The 21,592-nt window shown below is 44.1% G+C and overlaps 1 protein-coding gene across 1 annotated transcript; it reads right to left on the reverse strand.

The window, feature by feature from the left end:
* Positions 1-672: 672 nt before the first annotated feature.
* Positions 673-20,383, reverse strand: CDX2 (caudal type homeobox 2). Its single transcript, XM_032219751.1, is given in 4 exon segments — positions 673-885; positions 8,287-8,377; positions 8,379-8,429; positions 19,866-20,383. Coding segments are annotated over 4 exon segments (873 nt in total).
* Between the last annotated feature and the right edge of the window lie 1,209 nt (positions 20,384-21,592).

Here is a 21,592-nt window from a genome sequence, read left to right on the forward strand (position 1 = left end):
GATAAAGAGATGGCAGGGAGCCGGCATGAATCAGGACATGATCATCACCACTGGTTCATATGCTTGTTTTCAATAAATTACCATCCAATGACTTCTTTCAAAGCATCTCAGCAGCTTCCACCTCTTACAGTTCCCTATTGGTTGGAAGGTGACTGGTTTTCCTTTTCAGTTTGTTTAGGATACCAGAAAAACAAAGTAAAATATGGTTTAATTTCTTCTTTTTCCCTGTTAACATTTATCATTAACCCAACACATTGGTAATTAAAAAAAACAAAACAAAACAAAAAGAATAACAAGCAGGCATTCCAGGCCCAATTCCCTGAGAAAAGGTTTCTTTTTTTTTCATTGCAGAGTTAAATGTCAATTATGCGATATCTATGGCAGCATCCGGGACAAGAATGAAACAAATTAAGGAAAATCAACTGCCTTCCTACCCGCGTTGACCCAGAGTATATTGGTTGCCCCGCAGTGTATTTTGTATCAATGGGCAGAACATCCCAAAGTGTGACGTTGTTCAGTGCAGTCCATCCTAGTGCAGGATATGGAGAGTCACACCACCATTACTTCATGGGGTAGTGGTTTCTCTTCCTCTTGGGCTGGCTCGTGTGTGGCCCAGCGGTCTCTTCCTCTTCTGTATGGAATGCAGAAATTCTTCAGCTACTCAGTCTTTCCTTATGAAGGCTGTAACTGTGCAACAGTTGGGGTCAAGCCAGTAACACTCAACATATCTCCACTGGGACCAGACCCAGGTGTCCCTGCCTGCATGGAGGAGACAGGACTCAGGGGTTCAGAACCACTGTGCACTCCTACAGGCTGAGATAGTTGTAACTTTTTCTTGTTGATTTTCCTTTCTTTCGCCCGCCTATTCTGAAACCAGATTTTCACCTAGGGAGGAAGACAGAGTTGGTGTCAATAATAGTGAGCTAGATATTTTCAAGTTCACAGTCTAATTTACAACCTAGAATTAATTCCTGAGGGCCTCCCGCCCAAGTAAGTATTAACTAGAGTAGACCCATCCTTATTACTTGCCATCCAGATAAGGCTTACTTTCCATGTTACTTCTGGGGAGTAACACAGCTGAGGTGCGGCAATACACTCTGTCGCACAAATCAACTGAGAGGATATAGGTAAGTATAGCGCAGGGGCGGGCAGGCCCACCTGATCGTCAGAGCGAACCAGTTGACTCCCCAGCTGATTGTCAGAGCTACTGGTTTGCCTGAACCTTTCCGAACCGGCTGAATCCCACCCCTGAGACAAGGTCAGTGAGATTGCACCAACTCTCAGGGCAGAAATTCAAGGTCAGCTTGGCTAAAACTGCTTTGGATGGATTGTACTGAAGTCTGTGAGTCTGAGCACAAAGATGACTTTATCCACACAACCCTCTTATGCCAATGTACCTATAGAGTACAACAGGATTTACTCTGAGTAAACATACAGAAGGGATTGGATTAGAATAGCATAGCTCTCCCTCCTACCCGCTTTTTAGTGGAGATTTGCAGAAAGAGGGTAGATTTGTAATAAATTCCAGAGAATCTAAGTAGAAAGATCGCTTATTTTTAGAAGGAAGGAGAGACCGTCTTGTTTTCTTTTGGGAAACAAATATATCCATTTTGTTATAACATTAGAATCAGATTTTTTTTGTCTATTATGTGTAAAGTATCTCCACTTCTCAATCTGGCCAGCCTTAAGACAATGTTGCTCAACCCTGGTAGATTTAAGATGTCTGAACTGCAACTCCCAGAATTCCCAGCTGCTTGGCCCCTCCCATAAGACATAAAAGAGGAGCAAAGGGAGGCACGTGAGCCTTTGCCGGAAGCAATTAGTTCTAGTCTGTTCAAGCATTGAGACATCCTGTTTGACTCTGTGTTACTGTTTGGTCTTGCAAAACTAATTGGCAATTAGGTCTCTGACAGCATTTTGAGGGAGAGAAAGGTGGGTGCTTGTCAACATTACCCTGAAAGACTTTGGCAACTCAGCAGACATCTGTCAGACTCTTTAAAGACTGTTTGTGAAACATTATGGGCTGTGAATGACCATAATTCACAGCCTTTAAATAAAAGAGGTTTTTTGGGACTAAGATTGTGATTTATGCTTTCTCAGGGAGCCTAGGTCAGAACACAACCAAAGCTGGGGTTTAAAGCTCTACACTACTACACAACAGATCAAAATGCTTCCAGGATCCACTGACACGTGAAATATTTTTTTGTCCAGTCTTCAACTACATCCATGCCACTGTCTAATAGAGTTGGGAGCCTGTCTTATTTGCAGGAAAAAGCTTTTGTAGGGTTAAGACTGAACGTAGTGTGCGTTGAGCATTAAATTTGAATTCAGAAAGGTTCTTTGCAGTTGTGATTGTATCAAAGTAGAAGCTGGGGCATTTTTGTGTTTTTCAGAGCAAGAAAGGAAGGAAACCCAGTTAAAATGAATTTTAGAGGGACAGATTGGGGGGAAGCGTATCATTGACATATTCAAAATCCAACAATGGCAAGTTGCAAAATCTAGGACACATTAGAGACTGATTTTTTTAAATATTCACCAAAACACCTGCAAGCGGGGTGGGCTGGGGGGGGGAGGAGAAAGCAAAGCTACTAGTCATGTGGGAAATGACTCAGAACAAATGCACCTCCAGGAATGCCAGGACACCTGGAGCAGGGGTGGTGCTCAGAAGTTAGAAATACAAGTCTTGAAATGAAGGGGGTGTGTGTGTGTGTTTTGCAATAACACTAAGCAAGCAAGGGTAGGCTAAGATGTCTTCACTGATAACTAAGTGGATAAACAAAATCTGGCAGTGTTGGTAGATAAAGGTTGCAAATAAACCGACTTGTGTACAATAGTTACACATGCACACTTGGATTTAAGCCTCCTCAAATCTAAATGCAAACATTTAGGAATGCCTTATTCCATGGAGATCAAAGGAACCGTAAGCCCATCCCCATCCAGTAAGATCTTTCCTCCTGATATTTAGTACCTGGGGGGAATTCAGAATACTTTGCATGCATTTTCTAAAAATGATCCTGATTTCCCCACCACCACCTCTTTTTTAAAAAAATATGTACCCTATTACCGATGGGAAGATCAGAGGGATAATAGCTTAGCCCACTCTGTTATGAGAAAATTGAACTAGGAATTTTCTGGCTTACTGCTCATTTACCTTTACATTATTGCGCTACCATGTATCATGCCCTCAGCGCTCTTGATGTAATATGGAAGTAAACGCCTCTTCTGTAATATACGGAGCATAACTTCATGGCCCTGACTTCACAGAGCCAATCTTCACTCTTCTGAGATGGCAGGAAAAGCAGCCAAGAGGAAAGATCTTGCATGATATGAGGAGGAAGGACAGACACAATCTTTAAAAGAATTTCATGTGCCCATGTTGCACTTAAGTTTTAATCCACGCAGGTTTTTAAAAAGTTTGAGTCCAAGTGACCAATAGCATCAATAGGAAATAGGGTAATAGGAAATAGATAAAAGATTACAAGACACAGATTCTCAAACATTGCGTGCAAAGCGAAGAGATTTACTAATCACTGGAATTTATTTGTTTGTTAAATTTATATGCCGTCCTTACTGATCAGATCAGTGGTGGGTTGCTAACCAGTTTACTACAGGTTCACTCATGCTCGCACACTGGCACGCGCAGAAGCATCTGGGCGTGTGGGCGGAGCCTCCCATAGCCGCCACTACTGGTTCGCCTGAACCGGGCCAAACCAGGAGTAACCCACCTCTGGTATCAGATAATTCTGGAATGCTTACAAACAGTAAAAGGATAAATATAGAAACAATTAAAATTACAAGTATATTGTGCTATATAAAAACTATGTTAAGTCTTCATATAATCACCTGGCAATGAAATGAATGGGTGGTGTATAAATGTAATAATATCTATCTATCTATCTATCTATCTATCTATCTATCTATCTATCTATCTATCTATCTATCTATCTATCTATCATCTATCTATCATCATCTATCTCTATCTATCTATCTATCTATCTATCTATCTACCTACCTACCTACCTACCTACCTACCTACCTACCTACCTAACCTATATGCCACACTGGGTATCAGCTAGTAAATAATAAACTATGCAAGTCTTCAATCCATGCATTTTGATGCTTCAGATACAAGAGATACAAGCAGGCATGGTGCATTTACTATATGCATATTTTCTATATTTAGTTTAGAAAACAAAGATATTTATGATTTGGGAGAAACTCGCAGGTTTTTCCTTGCTCCTCCTTCTCAGGAATACCAATACCAACTTCATCAATGTCAACACCTGACCCAGCAAAGAATAACACAATTGGATAGGGGCAACACAACAGCACCAAAGAAAGGCGATTTAACAGAGTGTGCATCCTTATTCTAAATGTCACATGGTATTAAAATATTGCTTAGGATCATCCAAGAGAGCCCTTCATGTAAAGAGAAAAGACAGATATTCAAACTGGCTTTAGAAAATGTAAGAAATGAGACATGCGGTTGCTGATACAAACTGGGTATTGAGAAGGCCAAACAATATAAAAATGAAACCACTTGTATTTTAGTAACTTTGCAAAGGCCCTTGATTGTCCTGACCACGTCCTGACCACGTCAAGCTGTAAAATGACTATAAGGAAATTAGGAATCCCAGAACATATTATTGTCCTCAGAGAAAACCTATCCACAGGACAAAAAGCCACACCCAGGCAGAGGAAAGTAAAATAGTCTGGCTCAGTGGTGGGATTCAAATTTGTTTACTACAGTTTTGTAGGCATGGCTTGGTGGGCGTGGTTTGGTGGGCATGGCAGGGGAAGGATACTGTAAAATCCCCATTCACTCCCGATCAGCTGGGACTCGGGAAGCAGAGAATACATGGGGGTGAAGTCACTCGGAGATGGTATTTCCTGGTTCTCCAAACTACTCAAAATGTACGCTACCAATTCTCCAGAACTGGTCAGAACCTGTTGAATACTACCTCAGAGGTCTGGCTCTAAGTAGGCAAGGTACTCCATCCTTTGACGTACGACCACAATTGAGCCCCAGATTTCTGTGGCTAAGTGAGACATTTGTTAAGTGAGTTTTGCCCCATATTATGACCTTTCTTGGCCCATATTATGACCTAGTTGTTAAGTGAATCATCATAGTGGTTAAGTTAGCAAGGTGGCCGTTAAGTGAATCTGGGTTCCCCATTGGCTTTGCTTGTCAGAAGGTTGCAAAAGGGCATCCCATGACCCCGGGAGACTGCAACAGTTATAAATACGAGTCACTTGCCAAGCACTCGAATTTTGATCACGTGACCATGAGGATGCTGCAACAGTCATAAGTGTGAAAAACAGTCAGAAGTCACTTTTTTCATTGCTGTTGGAGCTTCGAAAGGCCACTAAATGAACTGTTGTAAATTGAAGACTTATGCTTGTTCCTTATTTAAATGTAGGGCGGCTAGAAGAAGATGAATGTGGTTTAAACGTGGAGGAAGAAACAACAATAATCCTCACTATGTCGAATCACTAAAAATGTAAATGATCTGCAAGCTCTTGTAAATGGGACTACAATTAAATAGAATGAAAGATCAAACTAATGACTAAAGGTACAACAACCAACTGACAGTGAAACAGTATATAGAATCTGCATTTTGGAATCAACTATCAACAGCACAATAAATAGCATCCAAAAATGCTTCAGAGATTAGCATTTGATGGAGTAAAGATCTCTTGGAAAAGATACTCAGATTCCACAATTCCTACAAACATCAGACTCCTGCAACGTTTTTCCTTATGATGCTTTATGGAAACAAAAGCTGGACTTGGAAGAAGCAAGAAGCAAGACAGGAAAGAATAGGCACTTTTAAATGATGATGTTGGAGAATACTCTTGAGAATACCATGGACAGCCAAGAAGCAAACAAGTGAACAAACCATTCCAAAGTGCTCTCTCAAATTACACTTGGCAAACGACCAGTCTCTTCTTATATTGGGGAACTCTCTGAGAAGTATATAAGGCATGCTGGGAAAGGAGAAAGGAAGGAGAAGAGGCAGCTGATCAGCAGTAAGGTGGATGAGTCAATTACATTGGTAATTGGTACAGTATTGGAAGACCTGAAGGGGCAGGTGGGGACAGATAATCCTGGAAAAGATCCATCTACTGTAGGTTAAGAGTCAACACCAAACTTGATGACAGATCATCCATCCATAGCAGGTTTTATTAACCTTCCTATATCTTCTTCTTACGTCACAATTCAAGTCCTAGTATAAGCTGAAGAAAACCTAGTTAATACAAATAAGTTATTCCCTGGTAATAACAAAGTCAAAGATAAAGGCTGAGACAATGACAAGTATTATTATTGCTCTAAATGACAGGGATTTCTTCCCCTCTTTTTGATGTTCTTCCCCTGAAACCACATCTGTTGAAAAGAACATGGTAATGCCAACAATGGCTCTGAACTAATGAAGAATTGATTCTGCATACATTTAAAAGGACATCTGTATCAACTATCTCCATTTGAATCAACCTGATAGCTGCAACAGATTCTGGGTTGTGGCTTGTAAACTTTTGATTAAAATATCCAAATCATTGGTTGTTAAATTTCTTTGACCTGAATCTATATAAAAGCTTGAAAGTTGCAAACCTTGAAGCTCTTCAAATAAATAACCAATATTGTACCTTAGAAATTCATAGCTGGATGCTGCATGTAATATTCTTTTGGTATCCAGGGACAGGATGATGCAACGAGTGTAGGGACACACATTTTGGGGCATGGAGGTCTTTGAGGTGTTTTGGGAAAAGATTAGGGTCCCACCATCCTCTTTTCATTAGATTAAGATTATATTCTAAATTTTTAAAATATTTATCATAGCAGGAACCAGCGTATAGTGATTGAAAGTGGCTTTACGAATTACAGCAATGGAGTTTGGGAGTCCATTGTAGCCCATTCCTCTTCCAGATTAGGCTTAGGGGTTACTTACTAACTTACTTAACTTACTCTTAAAACCATTTCTTTTGCTTGAATAATGAGTTTGAAATGAATTACTGGACACATGGTGCTAAACTGTATTGAGCGAAGCAAGGATTGAAAAGAATCAGGTGCAAATCCTTAGCTATGAAATTGGTTAGATCAGGGGTGGGCAACCTGCGGCTCTGGAGCCATATGTGGCTTTCATCCCTCTGCTGCAGCGTCCGACAACGCACCACAATTTTGAGAGTGTGGGGGGGAGCACGGCCCACCGGAGGAGACTCTAGTGTCAAGGGGCAGGTTTTCCAAGGGCTCCACAATTGATAGTGCTTTCGGTTAGGACAGGTAAAGGAAAAAGAATGCTGCGCTAGGAGGAGACTCTAAGGAGAGGAGTCAGCTCCAGAATTGAATGGGGGGGCTTCCAGTTAGGACTTTTGTGGCTCTTTGAGTATTTAAGGTTGCCGACCCCTGGGTTAGATCAATATCCCCTCCCTGTAGCTCTTCAACACACCAGGAAAGTGCTAGATTAAGAAAGATGCATTAGATAAACTTGGTCTTTTTATTAATGTGTCATAGCCCAACTGTTGGTATTGTGGCAATGAAATGAGAGAGTTTTACACACAACCTTTACATTCTGGGCAAAGACAGAATTTGAAAGATAAATGGCCTCTACATCACCTATCTCCATCACAAGATTTAAGGCTACTCTTAGTAACTGGTTGAAATTAGAGACAAAACAAGATTTTCACAGATAAAAAACCCCAGACTTTTTATAATGAAGCTTTATTTATGAGTAAGTTAACATGTTTTTCAGCACCTAGAGGTCACCAGGTTAGGAAGGCTGTTTAAATCCAAGCACTAGTTCATTGTACAAGAATAAGCCTAGCTTTTCCACTTAAGAGCATGCTCTACAAATGCAACCAATAATCCTGGGTCTCTGACAAATATTCCTGCGTGATAAACCTGTTTGATTTTATAGGAAGGACAAAAGCTCAGTAGCAGAGCACTTACTTTGCATAAGAAATGCATTCTTGAAATTTCCACCACAGGCTGGATAGAACTGGTTTCCCAAATTCTGGACAGCTGTCTATCATTCTACATGTGACTCTGAGTAATTAAGGTGTATTTTTCCCATCTAAAAGACAGTTTGGTTTCATACTGAAAATTGTTTACATATTCTTAAAAGGCAGAGTGGCTGTTTACACAAACACTTTGGGTGTTATGTTTTATTAGTCACTGTGTGCATTTATCGCTGTAAACAAAAAGTCAGATCAGAAGGTTTTCTGGAAGGAGGGAGGGAGGTTAATGCAGAGTGGGGAAGCTTGGAAACATTACACAGAGCAAAGTCTTACTTGTCTCTCGGACAATCCCAGTGTGGCTGCTAGCTCAGCTTTTCTCCGAATGGTGATGTAACGGCTATAGTGAAACTCTTTCTCCAATTCAGGCGCTGTGATCTGTGTAGACCACACGGTACTTGTCTTTCGTCCTGGTTTCACTGGGGGAAAAAGGGATGAGTTAAAAAAAAGCACACTGGCAGCATCATACTTAAATGCCACTTCTGAAATTATATATAACCAGAGCATAGGCTGTTCATAAAATGCCAACTAGCTTCAGCAATGAAGAGTTTCTGAACACAGTTGGGAAAAGGAAAAAAATCTCCTTTAGAATATGATCAAATTCCAATAAGATTTAGATCTTTCCTCCCGTTTCCAAAATTCAGCGTTAATTATTTTTCACCCACTTCCCACTCGAACAAGTTTATAGAAGTTCTCCTTTAAAAAAAAAACACCAGTTTAATCTTACTAAACCCTAAATGTCTGCTCAAAGAGGAAGTGATTTTCAAACAATGAGTGCTTGTAAAAAGCAAGCAGCTGCAGGATTATGGCCACCAACCAAAACACATCCACACAAGCCAATGTGTTGAGGGTGGGTTGCACTTTGATTTGTGGGTGTATATTGTAACTGGGCCTGTTATGATCAGTGCTTAGAATAAAAGCAATTTATCCTTGAAAATGTACTTAGGAAATCCGCTTTCAGCATGGATGAAATACACAACGCAAACCTAACAAATAAGCACTTTTAAGCAACTCTGAGTGCAAGGAAAGAGACTTATGGTAAGCACATGTTAGTTCATTTACAAGATATGCTTGAGGCATAAGACCTACTGAAATGAGTTGCACATGGGAGCTTGACAATTCATTTCAACGAAGGCTTGTGCAAAATCCTACTAAATTATATTTGTGGTATAGAATATGTCATACTAATATGTCATATACAATCATTCAAAATTATATCACTCTACATTAACACTTTTTTCAACGTAGAATGAAGAACTAAGAGATTCAGAAAGATTCCCCTCCAATAACATTAGTTTTTGTATACATTTCTAAGTTCTGATTTTCCAATAAAGAATGACAACTTAATTACCATACATGCATGGATAAATACAGTGTTAGGCCAAATAAAATGACTTTTAGGGTGAAGATGGTCATCTTCAATCACCTTTGATCTGGCAAGCTGTGAGTTTGATTAGTTTAACAAGCTAAATTTGACAGGAACTCCTGTGCGGAACTCCAGTTAGATGAGAACCACAGATGAGAAATTATCAGCTTTGAAATAGGAATCTGGAAGCACGCCATCCCTTTTGGGGATGAGCATCCAGTTATCTAGTTTGCCTTGGAGTCACCATTTTTCTTTAATCTTGAAGCAAAATGAATCTGCAATTATTCCTATTCTGTTTGTTTATTCTTATGGAGGCTTTGGATTAGTAAATCCCCCCAAAGATTGTTCAGGTTGCCCAGAAAAAAAATATTATTTGAAAGATGTTTTCTAAGTATAATAGTAGTAGAAGTCACGATGAAATAAAATGATGGATGGCGGCTATTCATATCAATGATCATAAAATCTTCACTTCTTTCTAACCATTCTGGCTTGGGGGCTATCCACCCCACTCACAAAATCTACGATCTACCTCTCAGGTGGTGTATCGAGCTGCTCTTAAAGGAACATAAAAATATTTCATTTCGATGTTGTCACTTAAAGACGTGGGACCAAGAAGCCATTTCAGTTCACAGGAAGAACCCAAGAAGCTCAGGGAAATCAAAACGGAATGTTGGACAAGTGGAAATCCTTGCTAGAAGTTCCTTTCTCAACCTGCTGATCCAGCAATTTGAACTTCATGGGTTTTGACAACACCAGCAGCAGTTACCCTAAGAGAGTTTTCCATTAATCATTTTTTCCTCTCTCCCTTTGCATTGGACTGTTGAGTCTAAAATCCTTCCTGGCTTTTTAAAAAAGAAACAAAACCGGCTGAGATCCTTTGGAGAGGCCAACTAGTCAATCCGGAAGCTTTGCGGGCTTTATTCTTTTTACCCTCCCCTCTAAGGCCGGTTAAGAAGAGATTTCCGAGAGGAAAGGAAGGAATCGAGGGATGGGACCCGTGCCAGCCCCTGCTTTCCCACGGCTAACTCCCCCACCGCGGCCCCGAGAGTCCTGTCTTCTTTCGGGGTCCCCGCTATCTCTTGCAGTGGGTTTCTTTCTTTCCCACTTGGTTTCCGCCTCCCCGCCCAGCCAGGATCAGAGGACCCGCCCGGGAGGCCCTGTCGGTTCAGGCCGAGACTGGCTCGACTAGGCCAATAAAGCCAGGCCTCAAAGCGCCGCTGCTGCAATCCCGCCGAGCCGAGCGGGCGCCCCGAGGGGGGCGACCGGCGGCCGACGCAGCGCCTAGGAGCCCCGAGCTCCGTCTGAGCAAAGCGCCGGCTCCCCGCATCGCCTCCCGCCTGTTTTTTTTTTCCTTTATTTTTTTTGGGGGGGGGGTCGATATGCATCGCCTAGGAAGAGTTGGGGGCGATTTCTGTTTCTAAGAAGAACGTCTGAATCGGCACTGTTTTCTACCCAGTCGAATTACAGAGGGGGGGGTGTGGTCCGCATTTTTAGGAAAAGAGGGCGAAAGGCAATTGCACCGCCTCTCTCCAGGATATAATGCAGGATTTAAAATAGTTGGCTATTTGTCACTCAAGACTCAACCTTAATAAAGGTTTCTCAAAACGGACCCCATGGGTTGTGTGATTGTTTTGGTTTCCACCTGCTCTGTTTGCTGAGCTCTTGACTTATAATAATTATTATAATTATAATATTATATTATAATAAATTATAATATGCAATGAGGAATAATGTAATGAAAAGGGGGAAATTGAAGTCCTGTTAGTCAAGTTCCCCTTTTAGCCACATTGTCTGAAAATGAGGGATTAAGGAGATGATCCCAAAATGCGATCTGCACTTGCTGATATTTAAACCATAAAAAGGGGATTGGGAGTGGGGTGGAATCGCCTGGTCTATTTTTTTTTCTTTCTCTCTCCTTTCATACACACTGTATGTATACATTTCTATTGAGTAGTTTCTCAAACACTGTAGTAACAGAATTTTTTTAATCTATGGAATAACTCTAAATATGGGCAAATCATACTTCCTCACACCACAGAAAAACTTTAGTCCTTGCACATTTTTTAGATGGTGTACAGTACATAACAGTGATGGGGTCATTGTAATATTGATATTAAAACAATGGAGGAATGATGGGACCTATAACAATACTGTACATTTATAAAAATCATGAGATGCCTTTGGCACTTGATCTGTCTTGTAGAAGAGTTTTGGAAAACAAATCATTTCTGACTACTTAAAATATATGTTGCTACTTTTGCATTTACATGCTTTCTTTTTCTTAAAACAAATAATGGTTATTGTGTGTTTTAAATAGTTGTACATAACAAGCCCCAATTGAACAGAAAGTATTATTTTTCACTGATGGTGGGAAGAGATTCTTAGCTTTGGGATATTTTGCCTTGTAGGACAGAGCATGGAAAAAGTGTGGGGGGGGGGTTTCAATGACTTGATCTGGACTTCAAGTCCCATCTTGGAGAGTTGGGCAGGCTAGAAGCTGTTGAGGGAGATTCAAATCAGTCCGTTTCTGGAAGATCAGAATTTTGCTTTAACAAGATGGATAAAAAGATAAAGATATAAAACCATCCAGACCAGGAGAGGAAGGAAATCAACTGGATGGCAGAGTGAATCCAAAAGGAACTAACTTTGTTAGGATTTCTCAAACGTTTCAGAAAACACTGAAGGTAAAAACAAAATTCTAGGAATCTCTTCTGGAATGGATTGTGGTATGTATGTGTTTACACTTAAAAGCAAACAGTCCATTTTACAGGGATTCCTTTTGTTTTAGCACAATCCTATGAATGCCTAACGAGAAATAAATTTCAAATGGATCAGGTGAGTTTTTATTATAAAAGAAAATAGGTGTTGCAGTTGTTTTCTTTTGGTTTGTTTGATTATGCAAAACTGAAGCTGACTAAATGTTTCACTTTAAAAGATAAAATATTTCAAAACTATATATATTATAACCACTACAACAACCACAAAAACAAAATTTGAGATGCACACAAAATACAATGTTGATACCTTTGATTGCAGCAAGGATGTGTGTGTGTGTGTGTGTGTGTGTGTGTGTATCTTGTTTGGGTATATGAGTATATGCTCATGATATGCATTTGTGCACATGCTATTCAATATGATGCTATTGGGTTTTACGACCCTTAAGGAGAACCACTATATGTTTTGTAGCGGATGACCCCATAAAAATCAAGCAGTTTTATTGGAGCAGAAATCTGAAGGGAAGGGATCCCTTTCCCTGCTGATCTGCCAGGGACAGGGGTTTTTTATCGAATCAGAAGCTGCCTTCTACATTCACAGCAACCCCTCCCCACTTTTTCTTTGCCCAAAACAAAGGAGAGGCAGGTCTGGAAAGGGCATGATATTTTTCAGTATTGACTGTGAAAGTCTGCCTTCTGCCTTTTTCCATTCTCTTCTTTTCCGGGGAGGGAAAAGTAGAGAACAATGGTGAGGAAAGGTGTAGATCAAAGCAAGATGAGCTTCCACCCCCAATAGTGAAGGATCGGGGTGGGGGTGGGAGGGGTGTCTGCCCAGGAGGAAAGTCCGGGCTCCAAGCAGCGCCACTGTTATCATCACAAAGGATGCCCGGACCTCCCCCCAGCCATCTTTTGTGTAGCATCTTCCATCACTACTGTCCTAAGTGCACTTGCTATATAGGGTGAATCCTACCAATCCATATAAAGGGGAATAATAGAGAGCCTGTAACCAGGCTGCTAAATCACATTTGCCTTCTTTCCATATCCAGCTCTCCTTCATCCGAGAAGAAAACCACATCCAGTTAAACGGAAACAATACTCATTCCCATTTTGCCAGGGATACCATAGGTTTTAGAAGGGAAGCCATGCCAGTTTAGCCTGGGCACTCCCTACCATCTCCACCAGGACTGGGGAGAGGAAGAAAGGGAGAAAGGCCTGGGAGTTAGAGAAAGTGAATTACAATTACAATGCTTTTTGATTAAGTTCAGCAATGCCTTTCAAAGGTGCAAAGTTGGTTAAGGAATGAACAAGGGGGAAAGTGCCCAAGTCAGATGATCGCTTGCTAATGAGAATCAGGTTTAGGGAAGAATCTCTAATGCAGCAGGTAGGCCCAGAAATCTTCTGGCTCTAGGCAAAACCGACTAAGGGACTTCCATTTCCTGGAAGGGAAATAAATCCAGAAGAATAAAATAGGCAACTGGGAATAAATAAATAAATAAATAAATAAATAAATAAATAAATAAATAAATAAATAAGGAAGGAAGGAAAAGAAAGAAAGAAAGAAAGAAAGAAAGAAGGAAGGAAGAAGGAAGGAAGAAAAAGAAAGAAAAAAAGAGGAAGGAAGGAAGGAAGAAAAAGAAAGAAAGAAAGAAAGAAAGAAAGAAAGAAAGAAAGAAAGAAAGAAAGAAAGAAAAGGAAGAAAAAAGTAATCCAGAAACAAGAACCAGTTCCTGGACTCAAGCACCCCCAGGACTGCAACCAGAGGAAACAAGAGACAAGCGAGAGGTTTCACCAGCAAGGGCGGAGAAAGGTAAGGCGTCTTTGTGAGCCAGATCCTCAGCTGGGAAAGCGGACAGACGGGAGACGTTCCTGTCCCAGCGGCTTTGAAGAGCTCTCTTGTGTTCCTTCTCCAAGGATCGGAGTAGGAACAAGGAGAGTTTAAAAAGCCAGGAGCAACAGCAGGACTGGCAGCAGGGCGCCCTGCCAGATGTAAAAGCAGCGAGCAGCCGGAGCAGCGAGGAGAATCTAAAGGCATGCAACGCAGCGTGTCAGAAACCAATAGAAAGCTAAGCGCGCAGTCACCGATGATTTATTGGACTGTAATTGGTTATAAAAAATCTTTTAAGTGGCTGTAACCAGGCCTCCAGGCTTCTCTTCCCCTGAAGTCCGACATCAGCTCTACCGCAACTAGAGCTCGGACAATCGCCCTGAAGCAGCCTTTCCTTGTCCGGATGGGGTGAGGTGTCCACTAGGACCCCTTCCATATAACCCAAGCTTTCATTCACTTGAGCTGTATGCCAGGGCCCTGAAAAAGAGGTTGGCACAGACCTTCTTTTGGCCAACAGATAGTTTGGGGTTTTGCCCTCCACACGCCAACTTTTATTTACAGGAAAGATAGAATTTGATGAAAGAATATCCCGGCAATTGGGATTGGACCCTTCTCCCCCCACCAGCAAAAGTGCGTATAGTCAAGGCTATGGTTTTCCCAGTTGCGATGTATGGGTGTGAAAGTTGGACCATAAGAAAGGCTGAGCGCCAAAGAATGGAGGCCTTTGAACTCTGGTGTTGGAGAAGACTAATGCGAGTCCCTTGGACTGCAAGGCGATCAAACCGATCAGTCCTGGAGGAGATCAACCCTGACTGCTCTTTAGAAGGCCAGATCCTGAAGATGAAACTCAAATACTTTGGCCACCTAATGAGAAGGAAGGACTCACTGGAGAAGAGCCTAATGCTGGGAAAGATTGAGAGCAAAAGAAGAAGGGGACGACAGAGAATGAAGTCGCTGGATGGAGTCACTGAAATGGACTCCAGGGGATGGTAGAGGACAGGAAGGCCTGGAGGAAAGTTGTCCATGGGGTCAGATACGACTTCGCAACTAACAACAGCAATCCTGCCAAGGTGGATAGAACCAAAGCTTCCCAGTTGTGCTGGATTATAACCCACGCACCCACCCCAATCCGGTGGCCACGGGTGACGAATACCATGGCCAAGCAAGAACGAGAGGAACTCTGAGCTACTTGAGGGCACTTCGCCCAGGCTGGGAAAGTTCTCCGGCTCCTTTGGCCCTTGCATCTCGGGGAAATTCCTGCGCGCAAACGTCACGGGTGTTTCATCTTCTAGGAAAAGCAGCCGAAGCCCACCCGTTTTGGGGGAGAGTCCTTTCAGCGGATGCTGGTATTGGCTTCACCTCCAGATAGGCTCTGGAGGAAAGTCGAAGTTTTCCCTCTCTTGGCAGCCAAAGGAGGAAAAAGTCGCCAGAGCCTGGGAAACGGTGGAGTTCCCTTAATCCTTGCCTTCGCACCAATTTCTACATTAAAGGCCTTGAACTTTTCCGAAAGAGTAGGCTCCACATTTTACATTTATATTCTCTAGTTAAATGCTTAAGAGGGCTGGATTAAAGTGGCGTCTTGATCGCCTGCCTCCACTCTAAACTTTTTTTATCCCTCACCCCCAGAATATGCATGAACCTTCCTATTCGAGCAATTCTGCCTATCCCTCGTGTGCGCGTTTGTGTTTGCGTTTGCCTGCACACGCATCCATACATAACATGCAAGGGCAGAAGATCAACCCGAGCTCATTGGAACTATGTACAGTAACTGATTTTCCCTGTCTCGGCGCTTTAAAAAAATGCATTGATAGGGCTAAATGCTGTGGATTTTCAAGGAATCTTCTCTTTAAACACGGCTCGAGGTTTACGCAAAAGAATTGGACGTAAACCGGCTCCAGCCTCACTGGAATCCGGATCTTAGACATGGATACTGTCATTAATATTAACTCTGCATTGGACTGCCGGAAAAACAATTCCTCACCTTCCAATTCTGATTTGAATTCCTCTCTGAGCAAGTCGCGTGGAGATTTCCGACCCTAGCTTGGCAGGCAATGTTGCTTGGTTCTGTGCAGGCGGGTTTAGTATCCTTTAATACCGAAAACGGAAAGCGAGCTGGGAATAATTATCCCCGTACCCACAAGAATTTAGCTCTAGCCCTAGACCAGTTCTAGAATCGTTCAAAGGCCTTTCTAGGTATCCCCGTGGAGATTCGTACCCTCACCACCGTCCAGACCTTCCGCACAGCCCTCAAGACCTGGCTATCCCGTCAGGCCTGGGGATAAAGATCGTAATCCGTCCCCACCCGAATGATGAATGTTGTGTACTATTTTTACTTATGTCTTGTTTTATGTCTTACTGTCTTGTACTCCCCTCCCTATATATTGTAAGCCGCCCTGAGTCCCCTCAGGGAAAAGGGCGGCCTATAAATAATAAAACCATAAACCATAAACCATAGGTAAAGGTAAAGCTGCCCCTCGTACATATATATATTATTTGACAGTGTTGTGGGAATTAGATGTTAAGCAGAGTAAGGGGAGAAAAGCTTCCTGGGAGGTCCATAAATCGTTCCCGACTCTAGGGAACTTACTCACTAGTTCTCTCTCTAGTTACCCATTGCGAAAAGCACATCTGGAGAAGTCGGGGCGGAACAATTCAGATGAAGCGGGGGTCTCTGAAAATGGTTTCGCGTGTCTCCGTGGCAAGCCCCGGGGGTGGTCCTCAGTGGCTCTCTAGCTTCCCCCAGGTCCTCACATCGTAAGTGAGAAAACGTTTAGGCCCGTCCTGCTCCAGGGTTTGATCCTTGCTCCCGGAAGGATCACAGGCGCTGTCTATCCAAACACTCGACAGACTGCCAGGTTGTGGGCAGCCCTGGTTGAACCCCCGCACCGATTTTTCTTTTGGGCTTGTTCAGCCTGCTCCCACCCCGTCACCTCTCGTCACTTCTGGACTATATAACCTGCCAAACTGCACAGATCCACCCCCGCCACCCCCACCACCCGCGGCCTGGATCTATAGTCCGGGACCTCGAACGACGAACGACAAATGACAATGCACTTGAAAAAAGAAAGCGAATTTCTAGGGGAGCCTGCTAAGATTACCCGAGCTTTGCTTAGGTGCTTGGGAAGAATGGCTAACCGTCTAACGCGGTTGTTGAGGAATGATAACAGTTTGAGCTCTTGAAATGCTTCGTTGAAATGATAAAAACGTCCTGGACGCCCCTGCAGATACCCCGATAGGGGGATGAGATGGAGATGAAAGGAATCCTTCGTTCTTGACTCTATCGAAGCCGAAGTGCCCGGAAGAGGTTCTCTTCCTTGGCACGGAATAGCTTCGCTGCATCCTCGTGCAATTTTGTTAGCTTGGACAAGATGCCATCCCGATCGTTTCCTCCAGTTGTGATTGGTAATATATCTATATTTTTTAGAAGGGGCTGGAAACGGCCAACCGAGTAGTCAACCATCTCCAGAGCCTCTGACGGAGCTGAAAGGGTTGGAGGAAAAGTCGGTAGGTTAGGTGATGACAGCAGACTTACCCACGCTAATCCGGGATTGTTTTTAGGCGAACTAGCTGGCAAGTTGGAGCATCAGATACAGGCAGAGTCGAAAGAGAATCTCTACCCGCTTCCCCAGCCCCCAGCCCCTCGCAAGTAATGCTCCACTGGGCCTGACCTAGGGATCCAAAGCGATTTATGGAGCTCCCAGGAAGCTTTTCTCCCCTTACTCTGCTTAACATCTAATTCCCACAACACTGTCAAATAATATACTAAGACTGTATTACTATTCTTCTTTTCCTTCCTAGTATCTATCTCTTCCCACCGATGACTATAACCACGTTGCTTGTATCTTTCAATTTATATTGTTTTATTTGTTCCCTAGTACGATTTGATAGCTTATTAGTAACCTTGACTATTACTAAGTGTTGCATCTTTTTATTCCTGATGAATGTATTTTATTCTCCTTATGTACACTGAGAGCATATGCACCCAAGACAAATTCCTTGGGTGTCCAACCACACAATTCTACTCTATTCTAGAATATGCTGGGAAAGGTGGATTGCGCTCCGATCTCCTAGATTCTGTGTTGGGAGTTTCAGTTCACAGTCAAATTCCAAACCAACCAATCAACAAATAAAACTTTCCTTTGCAGATTGCTCTCTGCCCCTCCCTCAGTCTTTGGGGGGGGGGATAAACTTGTGGCCGATTAGAGAGCTCAACCTAAAAACAGGGTTTGCAAAAAAAAAAAAACCCTGCAAAAAATGAGAGCGAACTTTGCATTCGCCCCTCTGTGAAGCGTGCGCTGCCTTCTAAGCTCAGCCACCTTATTTATCCTGGAGGAATCAGAAGCGGCTCGATTTCAGTGGGAGTGATTCCCAGGCCGGTGTGAAAAACTTCGGGAGCCACAATCGCCGTGTGAAACTTCCCGATCGAATGCCGCTCGAGGCATCGCGAGCAATAAATAGAAAGGGGGGAGAGGGGAGGGGCAGTTCCTCAGAAATAATGGTAGGATCGGGACTCTTTATAGAAGAAATAAAGCCCAAATGCCCTTTTCATAAAGGCTTCTACTAAGACTCCCGTTCCTCGCACTCATTTTATGCCACGGCGTTTTCTTCCCCCTTCTCACCTCACCCCTCCCCCTTTTGAAATCAACGACTCCACAAAGGTCGACAGAGTATAAAAGAAACCCAGATAATGGGAAATAATTTATATCTTCAGGGAGTTCAACTGTCTTGAATGACAAAACATTCAAACAGAGTGGCGGATGCCTGGAATGCTCTACCTGACTCCGTTGTTACATCCTCAAATCCCCACAGCTTCAACCTTAAGCTGTCTACCGTGGACCTCACCCCATTCTTAAGAGGTCCGTAAAGGGCGTCCAGAAGCGCACCAGCGTGCCTACCGTCCCTGTCCTACTGTCCCCATTTACTTGTACTCATTTCCTTTGTTCAGGTCCATGTTTATATCTTGTACATGTTCGACGAACTAAAATTTACAAAAAAAAAAAAAAACCCACAACAAAAACAAAACACACAAACGGGAACCCTCACGAGTCTATCCGAAACTTTCAAACCTGCGTCGTAGTTTGAACGCAGCCCTTTTAGGTATGGGGGTGGGGGTGGGGTCGAGACTACAGCCTCTTTGCTTAACCCCTCCGGAAAGAAAGAAAGAAAGAAAGAAAGAAAGAAAGAAAGAAAGAAAGAAAGAAAGACAGAAAGACAGAAAGAAAGACAGACAGACAGACAGACAGACAGACAGACAGACAAGACAAGACAAGACAAGACAAGAGTTGCGAGGTATTTCGGCAGGGACCCTTTCTTTTAAGTAGTGGGGGGGAATGAAGGAAAGTGGGCGCTCAAAACAAACGCGGATCCCGCCGAACTTTCCGACCTGTCTGCGGGGATGGTCAGCCTTGTCGCATCCTTGATTCCCTGCCAAGCAGGCTCCGGAGCATTGGCTCTTTTTCCTCTTGATGAGGGAAGAACAGCGCGGCTTGTGTCGCCAAAATAAATTTGTTTTTTTTTTATTAGCGACAGACCCCGAAGCCGGTGATTCTATTATCAAACTGCCACATTAATAGAAGCGCCCGTCCCCTAACTCTGCAATCAATCAGTCAGCTCTCTCTCCTCTCTCTCTCTCTCACACACAAACACACACAGACACACACACACACCCTAGTTCTCTTCGCCTTCCCTTTCAAATCTGGAAGTCAGAAACGTCCCTGCCAGAGGGCCTCGGGGCTGGTGCAGAGTGCCCTTGACAAGGGGCCACTGCACGACCGAATCTTGCCACTGCTTCCCTTTCCAAGTTGAGAAGCCAAGACCATGCGGGCTTCTCGGCATCCCTCTCTCTGTCTCTGTCTCTGTCTCTGTCTCTGTCTCTGTCTCTATCTGTATGTGTCTTTCAGTCTCTGTGTGTCTGTCTGTCTGTCTGTCTGTGTGTGTGTGTGTGTCACACACACCCCTTTCCGCCTTACCGGGTCCCCCCGCCGTGGGTTTCCTCATCCACTCGCAGAAGTTCCGCCGCTGGCCGCCAGGGGAAAGAGGATCCGAACCGAGCGACGGGTTGAGAGGCTGCATCAGCCCCGCAGAAGGGGGAACCCCGCAGTGGGGCGCCGGAGGTCCCTGGGAGGGGTGGTGCGGGTGCGAGAGGTAGTCTCCGGCGGGGCTGTAAGCCAAGCCGGCCGGGGTGGGTCCGTGCAGGGCGCCGGCAGTCGCCGTCCCGGGGGCGCCCGCCTGCCCATAGCCGTTCCAGTCGTCTCGCAGGGGCGCGCCGTAGGCGGCTGGCCAGGGCGACCCTGGCGATTGAGCGTTGTCCAGTCCGATCCCAGCGGGCACATGATAGGCGCCGTAGTCCGGGTACTGCGGGGCGCCCACGAAGTTTTGCGCGGCGCTCAAGTTCAGCCCCCCCGCGTGGCGCACCGAGCCGGGGTACATGGAGGGGCTCTCTTTCTCCAGCAGGTAGCTCACGTACATGGTGGTCCGAGTCGAGCGGCGCTTCTCTGCATGCTGCTGCGGGGGGAGTCTTGGAAAGCGGTGGACCGGCGATGGGGGAACAGGCTAAGCCGAGCTGGGCTGCGGCCACCCGGCCTTAAAGGGCTACTGTTTCCTCCGGGCGCAAAGACGCTCCGCGCCGGCTCTGGAGGCTCTGGCAACCGGCACCGCCGGGAGCTGCGGAGGATGAATGATTCGTGAGGCGGCTCTCTTGGAAATGGCCAGGCCAGGCCCACGACCCGAGGCAGGTGACGTGGAGAGAGGGGGGAGGGAGGGAGGGGAAAGGAGAGTCGAGAGAGAGAGAGAGAAAGAGAGAGAAGCAGGCGGGCTGGCACCGGGGCCGTCTCGCTGCTCCTCGCCCCCCAAGGAAGATTTGCATTTAAAAGGATAAGCGAGAGGGCAGCGACCCGATCACAACAACATAGCCAAGCATTTATTGTTTTAAGAGCTTCCTTCTTCCATTGCAACCTGGTGCACTTTAACCTCCAATCGCAGGTTCAAAGGACTCAATCCGAAGGACTTGCAAAAGAGAAAGCAACTGGGGGGCGGCGGAGGGGAGGGGAATGGGTCGGTTAAGGGAGGTTAGGGTGGGAATGGAAACCCATTAAAGCGGGAGGTCTGGGAAGGATGAATGCAAGAAGCGCGCGCGCGTGAATCTGTGCGTACGTAAAGGTGGCGTTTGAATAAATAGAAAGGAAGGAAGGAAGGAAGGAAGGAAGGGGGAAGGAATGAAGGAGGAAAGAAAGGAAGAAAAGAAAGAAAGAAATAGGAAAGGGAGGAAGGAAGGAAGAAATAGGAAAGGGAGGAAGGAAAGGGAAAGAAGGAAGGAAGGGGAAAGAAAGGAAGGGGAAAGGAAGTAAGGAAGAGGAAAGAAAGAAAGGAAAGGGAAAGGAAGGAAGAGGAAAGGAAGGAAGGGAAAGGAAAGAAAGAAAGAAAGGAAAAAGAAAAGGAAGAGGAAAGGAAGGAAGGAATAGGGAAGGAAGGAAAGAAGGAAGAAAAAGAAAGAAAGAAAGGAAGAAAGAAAGAAAGAAGGAAGGAAGGAAGGAAGGAAGGAAGGAAGGAAGGAAGGAAGGAAGGAAGGAAGGAAACGAAGATATTGGGAGAGACCGAAGGAGGAAGAAAACTTCCCCAAACCCAATAACTTCTGGAAAAGAATTTGACGAGGGAACTTGACAGGCTACCTAACCCACA

Source organism: Thamnophis elegans, chromosome 6 (genome assembly GCF_009769535.1).
Source record: "Thamnophis elegans isolate rThaEle1 chromosome 6, rThaEle1.pri, whole genome shotgun sequence".
NCBI lineage: Eukaryota > Metazoa > Chordata > Lepidosauria > Squamata > Colubridae > Thamnophis > Thamnophis elegans.